Source organism: Carassius carassius, chromosome 1, assembly GCF_963082965.1.
Source record: "Carassius carassius chromosome 1, fCarCar2.1, whole genome shotgun sequence".
NCBI lineage: Eukaryota > Metazoa > Chordata > Actinopteri > Cypriniformes > Cyprinidae > Carassius > Carassius carassius.
This window is the reverse complement of record NC_081755.1, coordinates 52,834,939-52,860,031: the sequence shown is the minus strand read 5'-3', so window position 1 is coordinate 52,860,031 and position 25,093 is coordinate 52,834,939. Positions and strand designations below refer to the sequence as shown.

Genomic DNA, 25,093 nt, shown 5'->3' with positions numbered 1-25,093 from the left:
TCTGTCTTATCCGAATTTCATAGAAGAATATTATTTGTCGTCTAATCTTTTAGATTTTTAACACACTCTGTTAGCTTAGATCATTTAGAAGTTTCATCTGGTCTCGTTGAGATATATAGCTATAGAGTATCATCAGCATAACAGTGGAAACTAATCCCATATTTTCTCATAATATTACCAATGGGCAACATGTATATTGAAAATAGAAGGGGATCTAGGACGGATCCTTGTGGCACTCAATATTTTACTGGTGAAAAATGAGAGGACTCCCCATTTAAATAAAAAAATGGTAGCTATCAGACAGGTAGGATCTAAACCATCTTAGAGCCTGCCCTTGAAATACCTGTATAGTTTTGTAATCTATCTATGAATATGTCATAATTTATGGTGTCGAACGCAGCACTAAGATCAAGTAAAACTAGCAATGAGATGCAACCTTGATCTGACACAAGAAGCAGGTCATTTGTAATTTTAACAAGTGCAGTTTCTGTGTTATGTTGGGGCCTGAAACCTGATTGAAAATCTTCATACAGATCTTTTTTTTTTTATGCAGGAAGGAGATACAACTTTTTCTAAAATTTTAGACATAAATGGAAGATTTGAAATAAGCCTATAATTTGCCCAGTTCACTAGTTTTGGTTTCGTAAGAGGCTTATTAACCGCCAGCTTAAATGGTTTTGGGACGTGACCTAAAGATAACGATGAGTTAATAATATTGAGAAGTGGTTCTTCGGCTACAGGTAACAACTCTTTCAGTAATTTAGTGGGTACAGGATCTAATAAACATGTTGTTGGTTTAGATAGTGATACGTTTATTAAGCTGGCCTATAGTTGTAATGCACTGCAGTGTATCTTTGGGTGCGATGGATAAAAACTGAAGTGTTAGACGCTGTAGAATCTACATTCGCTATTGTATTTTTAATGTTATCTATTTTAGCAGTGAAGAAGTTCATAAAGTCATTACTATTAAACGTTGATGGAATATTTGAATCAGGTGGCATCTGGTTATTTGTTAATTTAGCCACTGTACTAAATAAAAACCTTGGATTGTTTGGGTTATTTTCTATGAGTTTGTGGATATGCTCTGCCCTTGCAGATTTTAGAGCCTGTCTATAGCTGGACATACTGTTTTTCCTTGCAATTCTAAAAACTTCCAAGTTAGTTTTTCTCCATTTGCATTCAAGGCTACAAGTTTCTTTCTTGAGAGAGTGAGTATTACTGTTATACCATGGCACAGTATGTGTTTCTCTAACCTTTTTCAATTTGATGGGAGCAACAAGTTTCTTATGTATTAGAGAAAATAGTGCCCATGTTTTCAGTCATTTCGTCTAATTCATGTGTATTTTTGGGTACAAATAGCATTTGAGATAAATCAGGTAGGTTATTTGCGAATCTGTCTTTGGTGGCTGGAACAATAATTCTGCCCAGACGGTAACGCTGAGACATATAGTTAATATCAGTTATAGGCAGCATGCACGATACAAGGAAATGGTCTGTAACATCATCACTTTGAGGTACGATATCTATATCAATAAGATAGATTCCATGTGATATAATTAAATCTAGTGTATGATTAAAATGATGAGTGGCCCCGGTGACATTTTGCTTGACTCCAAAAGAGTTTATTAGTTCAGTAAACACAAGTCCTAATGCATCATTTGTATTATCAACATGAATATTAAAATCTCCCATGATTAGCGCTTTATCAACTATAACCAGAAGGTCTGAGAGGAAATCTGCTAATTCTTTTAAGAATTCTGTATATGGCCCTGGTGGTCTATACACAGAAGTCAAGTCAAGTCACCTTTATTTATATAACGCTTTAAACACAATACATTGCGTCTAAGCAACTGAACAACATTTATTAGGAAACCAGTGTGTCAATAATGCAAAATGACAGTTAAAGACAGTTCATCATTGAATTCAGTGATGTCATCTCTGTTCAGTTTAAATGGTGTTTGTGCATTTATTTGCAATCAAGTCAACGATATCGCTGTAGATGAAGTGACCCAACTAAGCAAGTCAGAGCCGACAGCGGCAAGGAACCGAAACTCCATCGGACAGAATGGAGAAAAAACCTTGGGAGAAACCAGGCTCAGTTGGGGGGCCAGTTCTCCTCTGACCAGACGAAACCAGTAGTTCAATTCCAGGCTGCAGCAAAGTCAGATTGTGCAGAAGAATCATCTGTTTCCTGTGGTCTTGTCCTGGTGGTCATCTGAGACGAGGTCTTTACTGGGGATCTGTATCTGGGGCACTAGTTGTTCTGGTCTCCACTGTCTTTGTCCTTTGTCTCTGTAGAGGTCCTTTCTAGGTGCCAATCCACCATCTGGTCTGGATACATACTGGATCCGGGTGACTGCAGTGACCCTCTGATCTGGATACAGACTGGATCTGGTGGCTATGGTGACCTCAGAATAAGAGAGAAACAGACTAATATTAGCGTAGATGCTATTCTTCTAATGATGTAGCAAGTACATCGGGTGTTATGGGAAGTGTTCCCGGTTCTGGTTTACCTAATTAATGCGGCCTAAAAATCCTTTAACAGATTTGGATATTAAAAGCATATTAGTGTGTTATGTGTAAGCAAGCTTAAAGAGATGGGTCTTTAATCTAGATTTAAACTGCAAGAGTGTGTCTTCCTCCCGAACAATGTTAAGTAGGTTATTCCAGAGTTAAGGCGCCAAATAAGAAAAGGATCTGCCGCCCGCAGATGATTTTGATATTCTAGGTATTATTGTCATGGTGAAATGGAGGACAGGAGGCAAATGCAAGTAAATGATGTTTATTGAAGGAAGGTTATGGTGAGTGGATGTTGGAGAGTGACACAGGGACCTTGACGGCAGCACAGACAGGTGAGTGGGTATCTTGAGTGCGTTGGTGGAGGTGGTGATGGTGATAGATCCGTGGATGATGGTGATAATCCAGAAGCGACCGAACAGAAAACAGAGCATGAGCAGGAACGCTGGAGGACGAACAGACATGAACCACGAGGACCTCAAACAACGATCTGACAAACAAGAGACGAAAGACAGGGCATTAAGTAGGCTGTTGGAATGAGCTGCAGCTGCCGCTGATCAGATGATCAGCGGTAACACCCACATGAAACAATCAACATGACGTAACATGAACCAAGCAGGGGACGGTGAATTCATGAACCGTGACAGTACCCCTCTTCCTAAGGACGCCTCCTGGCGTCCCCAGAATCCCTTACCTGTCGATTGTAATCATCGATAAGGGAGTGATCCAGGATGTCCCTAGCTGGTACCCAACTTCTCTCCTCCGGACCGTAACCCTCCCAGTCCACCAAGTACTGAAATCCGCGTCCCCTCCGTCTATAGTCCATAATGCGATTGACCGAATAAGTGGCTGACTGCCAACAATTCTTGGTTACCAATATCATAATTTCGTTCGGCAGGAGATAAACGATAAGAAAAATACGTGCATGGGTGGACCTTGTCGTCTGAGGGAGAACGTTGAGAAAACACCGTTCCAACCCCCACCTCCATCGCATCGACCTCCACCACAAACTGACGTGCTGGGTCAGGGGTGATCAAGATAGGGGCTGAAACAAAGCAGCTCTTCAGTTTGGCAAACACAGCCTCGGCTGTGTCTGACCACCTGAACATAGTTTTGGCGGAGGTCAAGGCGGTCAGAGGTGCGGCTAGTTGGCTGAAGTTGCGAATAAAACGCCGGTAGAAGTTGACGAACCCCAGAAACCTCTGTAGGGCCTTACGGGAATCTGGACTTGGCCACTCTACCACAGCCTTAACCTTCTCGGGATCCATGCGTATTCCCTCAGTCGACACGATATACCCCAGAAATGGAACCGACTGTGCATGAAATTCACATTTCTCTGCTTTGACAAAAAGCCCATTTTCTAGCAACCTCTGAAGCACTCGTCGGACGTGCTGCACATGTTCCTGGAGAGAAAAAGAAAAAATCAATATGTCGTCCAGGTAGACATATATGAACTGATCAATCATATCTTGCAGCACGTCGTTGACGAGTGCCTGGAAGACCGCTGGGGAGTTGGAAAGCCCGAAGGGTATGACCAAGTATTCAAAGTGCCCTCTGGGGGTATTAAAAGCGGTCTTCCTTTCATCCCCCTCCCTGGTACGGACCAAATGATAAGCATTATGTAAGTCCAGTTTTGTGAAAATCGACGCTCCCTGCAACCTCTCGAAGGCTGAAGACATCAACGGCAAAGGATAAGTATTCTTTACCGTGATGTTGTTCAGTCCCCGGTAATCAATACAAGGTCGCAGTGATCCGTCCCTCTTCCCCACAAAAAAGAACCCCGCCCCCGCTGGAGAAGAGGAAGGGTGGATGAACTTCAAAGCTAGAGAATCAGAAATATATTTCTCCATAGCCTCCCTTTGCGGAACAGAAAGTGAATATAATTTCCCTTTAGGCGGAGACTTACCTGACAGTAATTCTATGGCACAGTCGTAGGGACGATGCGGAAGAAGAGAAGCAGCACAAGACTTACTGAACACTTCCTTCAGGTGGAGGTACTCGGCGGGCACGTTAGACAAATCCACCGCTTCCTCCTGTAACACAGACATAGAAACAGACGGACAGGCAGACACTAAACAAGACTCATGGCATCTGTTACACCAAGTTAGAATGGAGTTTGAGGACCAGTCTATTTTGGGGTTGTGGAGGAGGAGCCAGGGGTGACCGAGGACTATGGGTGCCAGAGGAGAGTCAAGGATGTGGAAGGAAATGGTTTCAGAGTGATTGCCTGATGTGAAGAGGGTGATGTCTTCAGTGACGTGAGATATGACTGGAATTTTCTGTCCATTGAGGGCCTGAACCGTGATGTGGTGCAGAAGGGCTCTGAGGGGAATGTGTAGTCTGTGTGCCAGTGTACTGTCCATGAAATTACCTTCTGCCCCTGAGTCCAGTAGTGCTTGACAGTCGTGGGTCTTTGCTGACCATCTTAGTCTTACCGGAAGGAGCGTAGATGATGATGAGGTCTTCTCGGCGGAGATCCCACCCGATAGTAGCCTCATACGTACTACCGGGCTTGGCCTTTTACCGGACAGGTGTAAGCGTGATGTCCAGTTCCCCCGCAGTTGAGGCATAGGCCCAGGGACCTCCACCTCTCCTTCTCCTCCCTGGAAAGCCGAGGTCGCCCTACCTGCATGGGCTCGTGATCGTAGGAGGGGCTGGCCGCGTCCCCGCCGCTGAACCGCACTTCAGTCTGTGTCCTGGATGTGGAACTGGGTAAGCTCCGCCTCTCCATCCGCGTCAGACGTGCGTCGACCCGCAAAGCCAGTTCTATAAGCCCATTCAGTGAAGTAGGGAGATCCAGGGCGTAGATCTCCTTCTGGACGCGGTCAGCCAGCCCATGCAGGAACATGTCCCACTTCGCCTCCTCGTTCCAATGACACTCCACCGCCAGGGTTCGGAACTCGATGAATTAGTCTGAGACGGATCTCTCGTGCTGACGTAGCTCAGCGAGTCTCCTGGCCGGCTCTCTCCCGGCGACGGCCCGATCAAAGACCCGTCTCATCTCAGCGGAGAGGCGCAGCATGGTCAAACAACGATCTGACAAACAAGAGACGAAAGACAGGGCATTTAGTAAGCTGTTGGAATGAGCTGCATGGGTAACACCCTGCGTGGGTAACACCCACATGAAACAATCAACATGACGTAACATGAACCCAGCAGGAGACGGTGAATTCATGAACCGTGACAATTATCAAATTGCCTGAGTTTTGAGAGCGTAGTGGACTTAAAGGATTATAATGTGAAAGGAGCTCACTCAAATACTGAGGTGCTGAACCGTTCAGGGCTTTATAAGTAATAAGCAATATTTTAAAATCTATACGATGTTTGATAGAGAGCCAGTGCAGTGTTGACAGGACCGGGCTAATATGGTCATACTTCCTGGTTCTAGTAAGAACTCTTGCTGCTGCATTTTGGACTAGCTGTAGTTTGTTTACTAAGCGTGCAGACCAACCACCCAATAAAGCATTACAATAATCTAACCTTGAGGTCATAAATGCATGGATTAGCATTTCTGCATTTGACATTGAGAGCATAGGCCGTAATTTAGATATATTTTTGAGATGGAAAAATGCAGTTTTACAAATGCTAGAAATGTGGCTTTCTAAGGAAAGATTGCAATCAAATAGCACACCTAGGTTCCTAACTGATGACGAAGAATTGACAGAGCAGCCATCAAGTCTTAGAGTTGCAGAGATTTTAAGAGCAGGTCATTTGTAACTCTAAGGAGAGCAGTCTCAGTACTATGATATGGTCTAAATCCTGACTGGAAATCCTCACATATACCATTTTTCTCTAAGAAGGAATATAATTGTGAGGCTACCACCTTTTCTAGTATCTTGGACAGAAAAAGGAGATTTGAGATTGGTCTATGATTAACTAGTTATTTGGGGTCAAGTTGTGGTTTTTTGATGAGAGTCTTAATAACAGCCAGTTTGAAGGTTTTGGGGACATATCTTCATCGCAAGATCGCAATCTTTCCTTAGAAAGCCACGTTTCTAGCATTTGTAAAACTGCATTTTTCCATCTCAAAAATATATCTAAATTACGGCCTATGCTCTCAATGTCAAATGCAGAAATGTTAATCCATGCATTTATGACCTCAAGGTTAGATTATTGTAATGCTTTATTGGGTGGTTGTTCTGCACGCTTAGTAAACAAACTACAGCTAGTCCAAAATGCAGCAGCAAGAGTTCTTACTAGAACCAGGAAGTATGACCATATTAGCCCGGTCCTGTCAACACTGCACTGGCTCCCTATCAAGCATCGCATAGATTTTAAAATATTGCTTATTACTTATAAAGCCCTGAATGGTTTAGCACCTCAGTATTTGAATGAGCTCCTTTTACATTATAATCCTCTACGTCCGCTACGTTCTCAAAACTCAGGCAATTTGATAATACCTAGAATATCAAAATCTACTGCAGGCGGCAGATCCTTTTCCTATTTGGCGCCCAAACTCTGGAATAACCTACCTAACATTGTTCGGGAGGCAGACACACTCTTGCAGTTTAAATCTAGATTAAAGACCCATCTCTTTAACCTGGCATACACATAACATACTAATATGCTTTTATTATCCAAATCCGTTAAAGGATTTTTAGGCTGCATTAATTAGGTAAACCGGAACCGGAAACACTTCCCATAACAACCTATGTACTTGCTACATCATTAGGAGAATGGCATCTACGCTAATATTTGTCTGTTTCTCTCTTGTTCCGAGGTCACCATGGCCACCAGATCCAGTCTGTGTCCAGATCAGAGGGTCACTGCAGTCACCCGGATCCAGTACGTATCCAGACCAGATGGTGGATCAGCACCTAGAAAGGACCTCTACATCCCTGAAAGACAGCGGAGACCAGGACAACTAGAGCCCCAGATACAGATCCCCTGTAAAGACCTTGTCTCAGAGGAGCACCAGGACAAGACCACAGGAAACAGATGATTCTTCTGCACAATCTGACTTTGCTGCAGCCTGGAATTGAACTACTGGTTTCGTCTGGTCAGAGGAGAACTGGCCCCCCAACTGAGCCTGGTTTCTCCCAAGGTTTTTTTCTCCATTCTGTCACCGATGGAGTTTCGGTTCCTTGCCGCTGTCGCCTCTGGCTTGCTTAGTTGGGGACACTTCATCTACAGCGATATCGTTGACTTGATTGCAAATAAATGCACAGACACTATTTAACTGAACAGAGATGACATAACTGAATCCAATGATGAACTGCCTTTAACTCTCATTTTTGCATTATTGACACTGTTTTCCTAATGAATGTTGTTCAGTTGCTTTGACGCAATGTATTTTGTTTAAAGCGCTATATAAATAAAGGTGACATTGACATTGACATATCCTAATGACAATGAGGAATTAATAATAGTCAGAAGAGGATCTATAATTTCTGGAAGCACCTCTTTTAGGAGCTTAGATGGTATAGGGTCTAACATACATCAGTGATGCAATGTATAAACAACCCGCACCCGACCGATGTTTTCAACTAATCCAACTGCAACTCGGACCGCAAAAAAAGAAAAAGAAAATATTGTAACCGACCCGCTTCCTGACCCACATATTTTAAAAGTAGTAAATGCGTCGCCCCTTTATATTAATTTAATTACTTAAATAGGCTATAGCCTACAGGATAATAAGTGTTATGACCGCACACAAGGCTTGCCACAAAGAACCGTAATGATTATGACTTTATCTAAATTAGCAAGGAGACATTTAATTGTTTAGTAATAAACTGGTGTTTTCTGTGTCGCTGCAATGATTAAGTTGATGATGCGGGCTCACCATGGACGCCAGAGAGAAATGCACATTTCATATGGATTACATATTCAGATTATAGCCTATATATTTTGGTTTGAATATTTTCATTTAAAAGTAGACATTTCAAGCTTTCCATAATATATCGCCTATATTTTTTTTGAACCCACCAACTAAAAGTTTAAGACACTGCCTGACCCAAAATATCACCCAAAGCTTCTACAGCTTTTTTTTTTTTTTAGCTATTTCAGAATCTTGTTACTGCAGTCGGTAGAACGATATGAATGTGTGTGATGTATGGCATGATAAATGCTCGTCACTTCTGCTCCTGAAACTTTGTCAGCCTGTGGGTCATTTGGTTTATTGAAAAACGATTGCACTGATTTGCATGTTTCTTGATGATGTGCTTTTTTTCTGTGGTATTCACATGCACCATGTCTCCCACGTCGTATTTCTTCACCATGTCCCACAGAAAAACTGCTTTTGCATAAAATGCAAAAAGCTCTCTTTGCTTCGCCATCTACAGGTTTAACCAAGAGTATGTTGCAGTCCATTCGCTTTTAAAAGTGCATCTTCTTTTTTTCATGGCCACACTGGCCATGGCTGCTTAACCTGACCGAACAGCGTGCGCGCTTTCCAATTTGAGATTGTTGAATGTTGAGGAGGCTTCGTGCACCAGTCAACAGTTTGATTGACGTATGACTCAGCCTATCGACCAACGCTTTTATTGCTCTCCTCTGAACTATTGGACATAAGTTGACAGTACGTCTATGGACGTATCTGTGTATTTATTAGGCAGGGTCGAATGAAAAAGCGGGACAGATGCTCAGTTTGCGTGAGGCGGGACAAAGGGTAAAATTGCTGTACAGTACAACGTAAAGCAGGACAGGTGTTCACTCTATTCATGGCAGTTATTCAGCCAATAAAGTGTAGGCCAATGTATTTCAAAATTGTGTCTAGTACCTTATAAATTACAAAGGTTTAATTGGCATCTTTATTTCAAACGACCCGACCGACCGCGACCTGAATTTCATTAAAAATATTTTTATTTCACAGTCTGATGCGTCTTTCATAGCAAATGAACACATGCTGTTGTGAATAATTAAGCGAAGCGTCTTCTCATAGGATAAACACGCAATCTCATGAATAATTGAATAGACACCGACGCGTCATCAATGTACTATAGTCCATTGCCACATCAAAAATCGTGACGTCAACACAATGTAGATTCTAAATCCGGAAGATGAAAATAGAGCAAAAAAGCTTAAAATTAACCAATTTCTCCAACAGTTAAAATAAGCGGATGCTAACATTGTCTTCTATGATGTGCAACACAAACACCTCTGCTAAAATCTTAGAATAAGTAGTCTGGGGTTTCATGACCCTTTAACAAGTTTATACAATTCTTCCTTTCCTATAGTAGAGAATGAGTGGAACTGTTCCTCAGGGGTCTATAGTGCACTGTCTGATGTGATACTGTAGCTGACGGCTGAATGGTTACAATTTTATCTCTAATAGTATCGATTTTAGAAGTAAAGTAGTTCATAAAGTCATTACTGCTGTGATGTTGGGTAATATCAACACTTGTTGAGGCTTTATTTTTTGTTAATTTAGCCACTGTATTGAATAAATACCTGGGGTTATGTTTGTTTTCTTCTAAAAGAATATAAAAGTAATCGGATCTAGCAGTTTTTAATGCTTTTCTGTAGGATAGGTTACTTTCCCGCCAAGCAATACAAAATACCTCTAGTTTTGTTTATATATATATATATATATATATATATATATATATATATATCTCAAAGATTTCGGTGACCCAATAGATAAAATACACTTAAAAAGGCCAGAGGGACACAATTCCACAGTTTCAAAGAATGACTCTTATAAATTCAGTGTATGTCTTGTCTAGTAAGTCTTATGTGATGTATCCTGGAAAGGTGGTGAAGTTTTATGGTCCTCGGTCAGGTTGAGAGGCTCTAGCATGATTATGCCCTTGGGAATGCTTTATGTTCCCTGTGATTGAACCTAAATGGAACATGACTTGACCTTTTTAAACTGTTAACGTTTTTGTACCTCTGATGAGGCTTGATCACTTTTTTTCTTGTTTCAACAAGATTCAATACAGACTGTCACAATTGAAGACTGCTTTGCTGCAGTTTGTGGCTATGGACTTTTTGTTGTTGTTGTGATTTGCTAATTCTTGTGGCAGATCCATCACACTGACATATGTACTGTTTTTACTTTTGTTTCAGAGTTGATTAAAGACAATGAGGAAAAAGAAGAATTGAGTGAATCTGAGAAGAAAAATCATGTCAGAAGTGGAGAAAAACCCAAACAGAAAGATTTAAAGAAAAAAAGAACCAATAAATCTTTCACCTGCACTCAATGTGGAAAGAGTTTCTCACGATCATCAAACCTTAAGGATCACATGAACATCCACACGGAAGAGAAACCATACACATGTGATCAATGCGGGAAGAGCTTCACAATAAAAAGATACCTTACATCACATATGAGAATTCACACTGGAGAGAAGCCGTTCACTTGTGGAGCTATTATTATGACAAAATGATTTGAAATTGAATTGTTCCATTCGTTTGCACGTTGTTTCAAGGACACGCTCACAATAAGGGAACTAATGAATGTTCATGTTAACTCCACCAACGGGAACAGTTTTTCACAGGAACCGAATATTACACAACACCGGGCGATTCATGATAAGAGTCAGAGAGTGGCAACCTCTTGAACCACCACCACGTTCGCGCTGGAAAACTTCCGCAGTCCCCAATTGGCCAAAATGCTCTGTTCGACTTTTCTGAGATCATCTACTCTTCCCTGTGGATGACCTGTGACCTACTTTCTGTAAGATCTGAATTTTTGACATTGAATTTTAGAAAACTGAATTTGAAGTTCCGAATTTCTTCATCTTGAAAACTTGAATCTGAATTTGTTTTAAATGAATATTTGCAGTATAAGAATTCAGAACAAAAAAACTAGCTGTTTGAAAATACATGTCTATAAAATTCAGCCATAAAAACATTTCAGTTTGTTAAATTTCAAATGTTCAATATTCGTTTAAAAAAATCAAATTCAGAACTATTTAAACTACCACTTAAAATTCAATTTTGTTAGATTACACTTGCAAATAATTCAAATTTACACAATTAAAATTCAAATAATTTTGTCATAATAATAGCTCCATATTCACTTGTGATCAATGCGTGAAAACATTTTTGAGTGCTCCAGAACTGAAGCAGCACCTGAGAGTTTATACAAAGGAGAAGCCACATTCATGTCATTTGTGTGGAAAGAGGTTTTCACATCTACAAAATTTGAAAGAACATGAGAAAATACATACTGGTGTGAGAGATTACATGTGCTTTGAGTGTGGGAAGACTTTTACTACAGCAAAGTGTTTAAAACACCATGAGATGATCCACACTGGAGAGAAACCAGACAAGAGAGTGCCTCTTACTGTGGAGGATTTAGGACCAGTGGATATCATCAGCCTCTAAAAGATAATGTAGGACTAATATATTGTATAAAAAGAAAACATTAAATGTATCTGCTTTAGATAAATGTGCAGGTTATTTTATTTTACATTTCACTTGTTCCAATTTTTTTCTTCTTTCACAAGAGTGAATAAAATAAAGCTATACAAAATGAATACTGGCAAGAAAAAATATGTAGGTATTGATTAAATTGTGTGTGTTATGAAATCAAATTAGATTTGCTGATGCAGATTTTGTATATATATATATGTATTTAGGATTTAATTAGGGATTTAAAACAGAACATTTCTCATAGGATTATTCAGATGTTCAAAAACTCTTTCTCTGGCCCTTCGCTCTAACAAGCTGGATTTCTAAGGCAAGTTTCCGTTCCTCTAGCTCAAGCTCCTCCTTTCTACCCTTAACTTCTCTGTGTCCATCTACATTCTCTAAATGTCTTTCTACAGTAACGGCCTGAAGATCCAGTCCCCTTGTCCTTCGAGGAAGTAACGCTGTTGTGTTTTTGGAGCTGTCCGTGGTGCTAAAGGCAGATTGGGATTATCAGCAAAAGTTTAATGCATTAATTGTGTAGGTGAAGCTAACTCTTTATTAGCCCACTATTTTCATGTTACCTTCATAACTGGTGTCTGATGACCTTATTATTAACAGGATTCAGGAGGAGTGCGTCAGATGCTTAGCGTTATTAACACTGGAGCACACTTAAGTTAATCAACACTAGGGTATAAATACAGGCGACCTACCTCTGTCCATTGACGGTTTATCAGAAATCCAAATTCAATGTATATGACACCAACTGAAGAAAAGGAGATTATTGAAATTGTTATTAAATGGAACAATAAAATATCCACAGACTGGAACGACACTGATTTGGCTTTAATCAAGGAAATCAATGGTCTAATTGTAAAAATGTAAGTATTGGAAAAATTGTTAATAGACTGGAAAGTTTATGGAGAAGCATGAATTGTAATTTGATTGTCATTATGTATTTAGTAACAGATCTACATCCATGACATTAATATAGTTAATTGAACACTTAACTAGTTCTGTAGATAACAAGAAAAATGCAGTGAGAATATTTATAGATGAAAAAAAGGCTTTTGTAAGACAAACAAAACTGATAATGTACTGGCAGAAAATTACCAGGGCATTTACTTTTAAATTTATGTACACTTCCTTCTACAATAAAACGGACAATTCTGTAGATGAACATTTTCTTCTGTATCATAAATGGAAAATCCTTTATGCAGAGATTCCTCAAAAAAAAAAAGTATAGCATAGGTCTATCTTTCGCAGCAAATAAATCCAGCACAATATATAAAATGGTTTATTTTTGCATCATGTAAACATTCTTAAAAGTATGTTCAGTTGTGTTTATTTGCCTCAAACAGGTGAAGACAAAAATATTATCACATCAATTAATTTAACAATGTGTAAAGCAACATTGAAAATTCTTGTATTATAGAACACATTTTAGTTTTAAACCACAGCATGCAGAAAAAAACTCGACATTTCAATGTTAAACTAAGAGAACTATACAAGTGTTAGTCTGCTTCATCCATTGGTGCTGCAGTATGAGCGGCCCTGGACACAGATTTGCAGAAATACCACTACACATTAATCTATATCTGTATATCAAATATAACAGTTTATTATTAGTCAGCTAAAATTGCATCATGCCAACTACATAATGAAACAATTAGAAACCAATTTAGAAAAGAGAATGTAATTGTGAATCACATTATAGCCGGTGGAAACCTGCTCCTTCACAGAGACACTGTAGCCATATGAGAAACAGCCAAGACTTCCACGCAGGATACAAACAAATTGAACATAGTCACACATGTAACAGTTATCCTAATTTAAGACACATGGTCTAAAATGCATAGCAATTTTAAAATGCACAGCAGAACACAATTCTACACAAGTTCTCATAATATAAATGATCACTGTGAAATTAAGACCATTTTACCAATCGCACAGAGATCTTTAAAATGACACCAAACATGAAAAATGTATGAAAATACATTTCTGTCTCTGATTCTTGATTACAAAATCTGCTGGAGACCCCACATTAAACATGTGAGAGCAAAAGAAGCACAGAATATTAGAATAATTAGGAGAGCAAGACATGTATTGAATGAGAAAGCTCTTTATATTCTGTGTAGCTCACTTGTGTTGCCATCTTTTAAATACTGTTGAAGTATGGGACAACACAAACACACCACCTTACAAACATTAGGCACACTACAAAAAGAGAGCAATTAGGATAGTTAATAAAGTAGGATCATATGAACATACCAGTTTATTGTTTTTAAAATGACACACTTCATGATCAGCGTGACAAAAACTACATACAGAGTCAAAACTCATCTTTGTAAACAAATATTGTGAGTGTAATGTAATTATTTAGTGAGTCTCGCGCCCCGTTAGATCAGATGGAGGGGGCGGGGTTTGATCGAGACGCGCTGTCTTGACGTCACTGCAGCAGCGCTCGTAGGAATCTCTCGGTGTGCGCATGCGCGAGTAAATGAGCGGAGCTGCGCGAAGTTGTATGGTGAGTGAAACTCCTCTTTTTATTCGCTATTATTTACTTATGGAGCCCGATAATTCACCTGTAGGAGAGAGAGAGAGAGAGAGAGAGAGAAGCAATCCGTCCCCTCAGTTTATAAATCGTACTCACGAATTCTCAAATTGTTCCCTCTTTTAAACAAATCGTGCCCCCGGATTAAAAAACCATACCCAAACCATACGAATTTGCGCTCATATTTTGTAAACCGTACTCACGGATTCATGCAGCAAGCTAATAGGTAGCCTGTGTCAACGAATCATATTGTATATTGTTTTATTTGGCGTTATTAATGACAAATGTGAGGAGTTTTGAGAGTTTCACAGGACACAGTCTTTGTGCTGGCTAAGGTTAAGCGAGAGGAGAGAAGCGTTGTAAATGCGCGCACTCGCTCGGGTCAAGAGCAGCGTGTATTGAGAGTGAGGAGTCACGTGCCGATTTGATTTTAGCCCAATGACACATACTGTACCAGGTTTTTGTGTTGGGGGCTGCAAAGTGGACAAACCAGTTCTGGGTTAGCTAGGGTAGTTAAATGTACATTTCCCTTTTGAACTGATTTGCTACACCATGAAAGAAGGTAAAATAATCATTAAAAGAAATCACAGAAATAAAACAAGAAATTTAAAAACATTGAAAATTATTTAAAATGAATTTAAGTCTGAAAATGATTATACATAAAATACAATGCAATCACTTCCGACAATGCACAGTGCTCATTCAATAAAATATTAGTTAAATTTATAAAAAATTAACCTAAAGTTTACATCCCCTTGATTCTTAATACTTTGTTACCTGAATGATCCACAGCTGTGTTTTTTGTTTAGTTTAGTGATAGCTGTTAATGAGTCCTTTGTTTGTGATATGATGCTGCTAAAAAGAACATCATTTTTTATATTTGGTGTAATGTAATGTTTATGCGGTTTAAGGTTTTAAAAAACCCATTATTTTCCACATAATGTACATTATTGTTGCTCTCTATGCTCCGCCTTTCTGAAACTTTTTTACATGGCTTATCATTCAAAAAAAAAAAAAGCTAGGTGTGCTCTTGCCATACTATTCAGTGCATTGTGTTTGGCTGAGACCATCATTAAAAATATTTTGGTTTGCAGTAACAGTAATTTAAAAAAAAAGGGTCGGTAGGTCGGTCTATATTTTTTTTTTCAAGTTTCAATGTAAAAAAAAAAGTACATTTTTTGTGATGGTGATGACGTCGGTATGAATTTAAACAAATTAGCATATCATGACGTCACTGACTGGGTCTTCAACCCGTGCCTTCGGGCGCATAATTGTAAACCTAATTTTGATGTAGGCTATATAGACCACAACGAAATTGAAATCTTTGTCAAAAACATGTTTATTGCATGAATTTCAGGTGAGAAAAAAATGAGGTACTGTTTTACTTGCATCCACCGCTACGTATCAATGCAACCTACAAATGAGAGAACATTTACTTTGCTTTCTTGGGTTGTCACTTTTGTGAAAAAATCCTGTTTGATTTGAGTGACGAGTGTTCATTGAATCGGTTATAAAATCGATTTTGCATGTCTAAAGTTTTATACGGCAAATAACACCAAATATAGGTAAATCCACGGACAACAGGCAGGAGGAATGTAAAGATTCAATATATTGGTAAAGACCAATATTTCTGATGATTTATTGGCATGAAGTTACGTGCGCAATGACAAACAGGAGTGCAACATTTTCGAAAAACAATAAGCAGAGTGGACTGCCATAATGCAAAACATTTACTGCAGGCTTCAACATGGCTGTGTTTACGATTAAATTTCAACAACAAAAAAAATCGCCTAGGCGAATATTCGAATATTCGTCGAATTTAAAATAAAAATCCACATTCGAATGCACATTCGAATTTTAGGTGTGCATTAAGGAAGCTGCCTTATGAGCCCTGGTACGTGTTCCATTGCATCTCGCCGCGCGCAGCTGTGTCTACACAACTTTCAAAGGTGGACACAACTTTCAAAGGTTACTTATATTTAAGTAAAAAAAATTTGAATTTAGTTTTTCAGCTATTTTGACAGCCCTAGGCGATTCTAACCCGAATCTGTATCTGTATGCATGAGACTGTCTGAATACCGGCATAATTCACATTTCTGTTGTAAAAAGAGAAACAGTGTGCAAAAGTATTATTTGCTGTTATTAGGGCTTGGTATCGATTCAGATGTTCCAGATCGATTCGATTTCGATTAACAAACTCTCAAATCGATTCGATTCTCGATTCGATTTCGATTTTCTATTCGATTTTCTATTAAAACCGACAGATTAAAAGTTAAGACCGACAGATTTCGGCCCGAGCCCGACAAGTACATTTTGATTGACAGCTTTTTAAAAGCCCGAACCCATTTACAGCCCGACATTATTCAAATGTACACGCACGCAGCTCTTTTGCCTTTTGTCAGGAATGAGTCATTTTACATGGTTTAACATAATTTATACATGACTAACGTAATAGGCCACTTGGAAGTTTGAACAAAGAAATAAAATAAGTCCTCTGTAACATCGTAACATCTCAGCACTCTATAAATAGCCCTAGGTATTGGCTCATTTAGCATATAAATAGGCCAACGCACCAATAAATACAAGTCTTTCTTAAAAAATTTAATTAAGATAAATTCTAAATTAAGATGGGTATTTGGCAACAACTAAATGAATTAAGATAAAGGCTCTGCCGGATTTGCTTCGCCATAGCAGCTGACATAACAAAATAATAATGCCAACATTAGCTTATATAGCCTACTCTGTCTACATTATGCATTTAAGACTCAAATAATATTTAGTTTTTATTTGAAAAACATTTACTCACCAAGATTAGGTAAGGCCTACCTGTTTTTGTGGAGGAAAATGATTGAATCCACTGTAGATGTCTTCAGCGCGTTCCTGCGCTCACTGATGGTGCGTCATTATTCACTCATTATTCTCATTATAAACAAGGTCAAAACTTTTCCAAACCTCAGACTTTGCTTTAGTTGCTGGTCCTACAAAAAAACGTAATCGTCAGAGAAAAGCCTCTGTTTCAACTACTCAGCATACATTTTCGCATCTTTCTCGCTGTTGGGGTTTGCCCCACTGAAACTGGTGGATTATATTATTGACCGCTGCAGAACTCTGGTCAGGGAGTCGGAGTCATCAGATAGAGTTTAACTGTTTATTGCACAAGAGTGACCATATACACATACTACTTGAGGTAGTCTCTGAAACAAATAATATAACAGAAATAAATATTCACAGTCTAAAATTATTCAACAACTTAAGAGATTGCAAACCCAAATATAAACATATCTGTAAAGTGCACTGATGCATGAAATATAAATCGAGAAATATATTAGTATGAGTCTGTAATAAACTGCATAATAAATTGACAAACACCAAAATGTGGATTATAGAAATTGGACTGTCTCAGTAATACAGGCAGTAATAAATGACAACCAGTGAAAGATATTATCCACGGAGAAATTCACTTCAAAGTAATAACTAGTAGGCTAAACATGAACAATACGAGCCGCGATGCTAGCGGGATAATCCGCTCGTTAAGCAGTATCAAATTACACTCAGACAGATCGCTAAACATCAACCACACCACAAACATGGTCTAAATTAGCGCAGTTGGGATACAGTATGACAATCTGTTATTCACAACATACAGAAAGGAGAACTTACTTTGTCATAAACTTTCTCTTGCACATAAACACTGCACATGAATGCGTGCACGCGATATGATCGCTCAACTGGAGTAGCTTAGTGAATAGCCAATTACGCTGAGTCCGTATGTGCTGAGAACGCTGCACTACGTTATTTGCTTACAAGGCAACTTAAAATATCACACACGCAACCAACTTAATATTTAAAGCGACAGAATTCACAACAGCCGCCCCCACATTTGAGTAGCAAATGGGTAATCAAGGGAATTCTCTAAATGTCTTTGGGGTTACCTTCTAGAGCAGGCAACTGTATCAAGCGAGCAACTGGTCTAATGTAAGCTTTACCGTCAATGACAACTTCAACAGTTCGCACACATCCATCACTGCTAGGCAATGTCTTCCGAACTCTACCTATGGGCCACTGAGCTCTTGGGAGTTGCGGATCCACAATCAGTACAACAGAGTCGACCTCCAGGTTTTCTGACGCTTTATGCCACTTCTGCCTGGTCTGAGGCGTAGGCAAGTAGTTTCTGGTGAACTGTATCCAGAATTGGTCCGCCATGTTTTGACAGTGACGCCACCTCCGCCGCCCCATGTCTCCTGGAGCATACGCCACCTGAGGGAGAGATGCATCCCGCCGCCCCATAAGGAGAAGGTTAGGAGTAATTGGATCGATGTCGGCGACATCTGTTGAGGCGTATCCCAGAGGTTTTGAATTGAGAATCCCCTCCACTTCCACTAGGATTGTGGACAGAACATCCTCTGTGACTGCTTGGTTACCAACGGCTACCTGAAGAGCATTTTTTATAGAGCGGACCTCGCGCTCCCATATTCCGCCAAAATGTGGAGCGCTGGGCGGGTTAAGCTTGAACTCAATTTGGTGGTCTGCAACACGGATTTGGAGTTCTGACTCCATGCTTAAGAAGGCTTCCCGTAGCTCTCTTTCTGCCCCGCGGAAGTTGGTGCCACAATCTGAGCGAATCTCGCGGGGTTGACCTCTTCTGGCTATGAGCCGGCGGAGTGCAAGGAGGACGGCATCAACATCCATCGAATTAAGAAGCTCGATGTGAGCTGCCCTTGTTGTGAGACATTTGAAGATCAGGCCCCAGCGTTTCTCATTCCGCCTTCCTATTTTGACCAGGTATGGGCCAAAGCAGTCAACACCCGTTGAATAAAAGGGTGGACAGAGCAGACGGAGGCGTTCTGGTGGCAAATCTGCCATTTGAGGTACCTTTGGCTGCGCTCTCCAGCGCTGACAGGACTGACAATGGAGTTGATGGTGCTTGATAGCCTGACGTCCTCTGAGAATCCAGTACTGCCTCCGTACCTCAGCGTAGACTCTCTCAGCTCCCGGATGTAACAGACGCTCATCAAATTCTTGAATAAGGAGCTTTGTTACTGCGTGTCTTGGGTCCAATACAATGGGATGGATTTGTTCTGGGTCTGAGTTTGCCAGCCTTCTTAGACGCCCCCCAACTCGTATCATGTTGGTCAGGGGGTCCCACTCTGGAGCGAGGTTAACTAATCGACTGTGCACAGGAATCAATTTCTGTGCTCTAAGGGCAGCTACCTCTTCCGGGAAGCTCTGAGCTTGACATTCCCTCAGCAGGACAGCTTCCGCCTCCCTGTTAGTCATTATTACACTATTCGATGCGGCTGCCCCTTGACAGGCTCGCAGAGTTGCCCCCACTAACTCTCGCCAGGTCTTGAATTGCGTAACATCGGGGAGGTTGGACTCTGTTACAACTGCCATTACGGAGTAGCAGGTTAGGCCTTTCAATTCGGAAACTACTTCTGACTGTGCAACTTCAGGTCTTTTAGGCCAGTGCTCTGGGTTCTGTTTCAAGAATGGAGGCCCTTGACTCCATCGACTGGGCTCGGCCAAACTTTGGAGGGTTTTACCTCTCGTAATGTCATCAGCTGGGTTATCCTGCGTATTAACATATCTCCATGAGCTGTGGTCTGTTAATTCTTGGATCTCGGTGACTCGTGTCCCAACGAACACCTTGTACCGGCAGGAGTCTGACTGAATCCACTCTAGCACAGTCATGGAGTCCGTCCACAGAATTGTCTCACTAATGGAGAGTGTCAGCTCATCCCTCACCAGTTTGGCCAGCTGAGCTCCAGCCAAGGCAGCGCAAAGCTCCAGGCGAGGTATAGACTGCTGCCTCTTAGGAGCAACCCGTGATCTGGCCATTATGAAGGAAACATGAATGTCACCACTGGTTTGAACAGCCAAATATGCCACTGCCCCGTATGCTCTTTCAGAGGCGTCGCAGAACACATGAAGGGATCTGTGCTGTTCTGCTGCAGTTGTAGAGGCTGGTGTGTAACAGCGAGGAATGGAAACTGCACTGAGTTGTTTTAGCTCGCTTTCCCAGTCGGTCCAGGCGGCCTGAAGGTTTGGTGGTAGATCTGGGTCATCCCAGTCTCTCTTTTTAGCCCATAACTGTTGGATGATCACCTTTGCTCTGGTGGTAAAGGGTAGTATGAACCCCAGTGGATCATATTGGGAAGCCAACACCTGGTAAGCAGCTCTCATAGTCAGTTCTGCATGCTCAATGAGCCGATAATGGTAGCCGAGGGTATCAGCTGCGCAATTCCACCTGAGGCCTAATGTGGGCTCCATAAGGTCAACACGGTTTTGCACTAACCACTGCTCTGTGGCTGATGACTGGGCTTCCGTCGGAAGATGAGCTACCACCGTTGGATGACTGCTAGCCCACTGTCTTAGGTCGAACCCTCCTTCTGCTAACATGCTGCGTAACTGATCCACAGTTTGCTTGGCTGCTGAGACAGTAGGGAAGCTTGTCAGGCAGTTATCCACATAGAAGCTTTGGTGGACTAGCTGTTGTAGCCCTGGATATTTGGCTTCAGAATTGCAAGTATGGTGTTGCAGAGCAAAGATTGCACAGCATGGACTGCTTGTCGTGCCGAATGGCAGAACCTGCCACTCGTATACATCTGGAAGGTTTTCACTCTGCAAATCTCTCCAAATGAAACGGAGAAAGGGCCTGTCCTTCGACAACAGACGGACCTGATGGAACATGCCCTTGATATCTGAGCTTACTGCCACAGGATGCTGTCTGAATCTCAGGAGTACTCCTAACAGGGATGGTCCAAGTGTGGGACCTGGGAGGAGCTGATCATTCAAGGACCGACCATGGTATCTGAAAGAACAGTCGAACACCAGTCGTTGCTTATCGTTATGACTCACGAGATGATGGGGCAGGTACCATGCCTCTGTTTGTGTCGCTTCCGTTTGGTTGAGCTTGACTACGTAACCTGCCTCGATGAGTTTGGCAATCTCTCCTGAATAGATTGAGGCCTTGTCAGGGTCCTTCTGGAGTCTCCTTTCAGTGTTCCTCAGATTTGCAAGGACGGATTGCATGGAGCCCTTAAGTTCTGGAGCACCTGAGTTCCACAGAAGAGGGGTGGCGTAACGCTGTACTCCCTTGACATTGACTCGCTGAGTTTGAGACTCAAGCAACTGCATGGCCTCTTTGTCTTGCCTAGACCGGACAACCAGTTTCTCGTTGCGAAAGGGCAGCACATCCAGTTGCCATAACCGCTCCACATTTCTGTAAAGAAGATCATCTGGGTGGTCGGTGGAAACGAAGAAACACTGCTGCACTGGTCCTCGGCCGGTAGTACTCATTTCCGCCCCTTGAAGTGCCCAGCCGAGAGCTGTACAAACTGCCACGGGTCCCCCTTTGGTGCCTTGACGAATAGGCTCTTTAGCAGTGATAAGATGAACTTGGTCTGAACCTATGAGCACCAGCGGACGTACCTTGTGAAATGGCTGTAGTGGAACTCCTCTTAGATGTGCATACCGTCTCTGAAGAGTCTGAACTGGGTATGACTGTTCCACCAGATCAATGCCAGAAGCTGTGAATGCTCCAAACACTTGATAGCGTTTCTCTGGTTTACCTCGTGGAGAGATATCGAAGGTGACTTTTGAGCCATTGAGGTGAGTAGTGTCCGGTCGGACTGTACGAAGTGCTAGAGTCTCAGGTTCACCTTCAAGCTGGAGCTGTTGGACAGCAGTAGGTAGGATCATGGTGCGCTGAGCTCCGTCATCTAATATTGCATAAGTCTCTATTGTCTTTGATTTGTGGTGCAGCAGCACAGGCACCACTTTCAGAAGGACTCTGCCAGATGCAATGGATGGCAAGAGGTAGATGCGGCTCTCCAAGGAAGCTGATGATGTATCAGTTGCACGACTTCGGGCAACGCCATGAAGCACTTGAAGGTGAATACCACCACAGTCACTGCAGGGTTTCTTCAGATTACAGGTCTCATGCGCATGGGAACGGGCACATTTCCAGCAGCGCTTCCCCTCTGAAATCCACTTACAAAGATCAGACACTGACTGTTCTTTAATACTACTGCATCGAGTGATGTAGTGGTCTTTACTGCCACAGAAAAGGCAGTTGACTTTGAGGGGGGTCTTCTTCCAAGACACCTTAGGACTGGGGAATGCTTTATCCTCAGTGGGTGCTGCACCATGATACAAGGCTGTACTTTGGCTTTTTTGTTTAGCAGCACTCTTCTCCTTTGAACCATTGTGATCTCTTTCATACTGATAGCGTTGCACTAACCTACTAGACAATCTCTGTTGCTGAGCTTTGATGTCGAGCCACCCTGTGAAGTCTTGTAGGTTGTACGGGTTAATACTGGGGGAGTTGAGCTTCCCTTGTAGCTGGAGAAACTCTATGAAACCATCTCGCAAGTACTTCGGCAGCTTACTAAGCAAACGATCCACATGCGAGCAGCAGTTCAACTCCATCCCTCTGGGTCCCTCCAAAGATAACAGCATGCTCACTAAGAGGTGGACACGGAGAGCGAAACTCTGAAAACTGCGTGCATCGTTTGGTTTTACCTCTGGTGCTGTGAGGATTGCTGCTATTTCGCTCTGCGCCAGCTGATGGGGTTGCCATATTGTAACTGAAGAGCTTGCATAGCTGCAGAGTACGGGTAGGGATGATGGCGGCAGGACTGGCCAATCATTTGTGCCTCAGGCAATTTAAGGTGTTCCAGCAAGATGTGATACTTGTATTTTTCATCTAGCTCTGCATGAGGTTCCAGAAGATTGTCCAAAGCTAACTTCAGGTTAGCGAATTCCCTTTCATTGTCATTCACAAAATCAGGAATCTTTGGCTGGGGGACAGCATGCAAAGGGCGGTGAGGCACCAAGTATTCTGGTCGCTTCAGTGGCTGGCTCAATGGCTTTAGAGAAGTGTCTGCGAGAGCAGGAATGTTCATGGCAGGAACTGAAGCACTGTGCAGGGTTAGAGGCACTGATGCTACTGGAGGCATTGTAGTATAGTGAGGAACTGAAAAACTGGGTGCAGATGGAGCCGCGACAGGTTGTCGAGGAGAAGGTGCCACTGTTGTATAGATGTAAGGCACACTGGGATGCTGGTAGGTTGGCGTGGGAGCTACTAACTGTGGCTGCACCCGAGGCTGAAAGGCAGTTCCAGCATCATCATATGGGCAAAACTGTGTATTAAGCAGTAGTGGCACAGTATCTGCTCTTGTGCCATACTGATGTTGGCGCACGGCGGCAGGTAACGTACCAGACGAAATTGGTGAGTACAAGGGGAGTGAAGTGGCTGGCTTTATTGGTACGAAACCAGAGTTAAAGTGCTCTGCCTCTGCAGTAGGTGTGCTTACATTTATTCGTGTGGCACTCACATGTCCTTGTCCTTTGGTATGTAACTCAATGTCAGGTGACTGTGATGAATAGGAAGAATGACTTGATGAAGGGGTCGGATGAGGTGAGTTTTCTGGAGGTGATCTCATCGGTGGTGTGGCAGGCTTTACACTTTGCACCTCTTCATCCCCTTCTTCCTTCAGGAATGATGTGATATGTTTCATCAGATCCTGACGCCGACGCTGTCGTTTTTCGTACTGCTTGAGTTTGCTCTGAAGTGCAGCCATATCAGCAGCTTCATCTCTTTCCTTCTCGGAGATAGACTTCATTAATTCCCTCAGTGAACTCATGCTTAATAAGTCTGTGGAGCTTGTGGCTGGATGCTCACCCTGGCTGGAGACTGGTCGTGATTGATTAATTATGCCCACTGCGGCTGCTGCTCCTCTCTGCTCCGCTGGCACCTCTGCTGTAGGTGGGGAGGAAAGAGCAGGTCGGTGATGGCTGTAATCAAGGAGATACTCCTCCAGATGCTTAGGTGTGCGACGATGCCGTGAGGGTCTGTCTGACGTCTCAACATGAGGGAGAGAGGTTGATCGCTCTTCCAATGACATCACTGCAGTAGTCAATAGATCCGGCTCGAAGGACCATATGTTGGGGTTTGCCCCACTGAAACTGGTGGATTATATTATTGACCGCTGCAGAACTCTGGTCAGGGAGTCGGAGTCATCAGATAGAGTTTAACTGTTTATTGCACAAGAGTGACCATATACACATAATAGTGTACTTGAGGTAGTCTCTGAAACAAATAATATAACAGAAATAAATATTCACAGTCTAAAATTATTCAACAACTTAAGAGATTGCAAACCCAAATATAAACATATCTGTAAAGTGCACTGATGCATGAAATATAAATCGAGAAATATATTAGTATGAGTCTGTAATAAACTGCATAATAAATTGACAAACACCAAAATGTGGATTATAGAAATTGGACTGTCTCAGTAATACAGGCAGTAATAAATGACAACCAGTGAAAGATATTATCCACGGAGAAATTCACTTCAAAGTAATAACTAGTAGGCTAAACATGAACAATACGAGCCGCGATGCTAGCGGGATAATCCGCTCGTTAAGCAGTATCAAATTACACTCAGACAGATCGCTAAACATCAACCACACCACAAACATGGTCTAAATTAGCGCAGTTGGGATACAGTATGACAATCTGTTATTCACAACATACAGAAAGGAGAACTTACTTTGTCATAAACTTTCTCTTGCACATAAACACTGCACATGAATGCGTGCACGCGATATGATCGCTCAACTGGAGTAGCTTAGTGAATAGCCAATTACGCTGAGTCCGTATGTGCTGAGAACGCTGCACTACGTTATTTGCTTACAAGGCAACTTAAAATATCACACACG

General features: G+C 41.8%; 1 protein-coding gene across 1 annotated transcript in view; it reads left to right on the top strand.

The window, feature by feature from the left end:
- The window catches only part of LOC132159307 (gastrula zinc finger protein XlCGF57.1-like), a 65,250-nt gene extending 54,396 nt beyond the window's left edge, over positions 1-10,854 (top strand). The window contains exon 3 of the mRNA XM_059568855.1: positions 10,525-10,854. Coding sequence (XP_059424838.1) covers positions 10,525-10,844 — 320 coding nt within the window. The 3' untranslated portion in view covers positions 10,845-10,854. The remainder of the gene's footprint in view (positions 1-10,524) is intronic.
- The last annotated feature ends 14,239 nt before the right edge of the window (positions 10,855-25,093 follow it).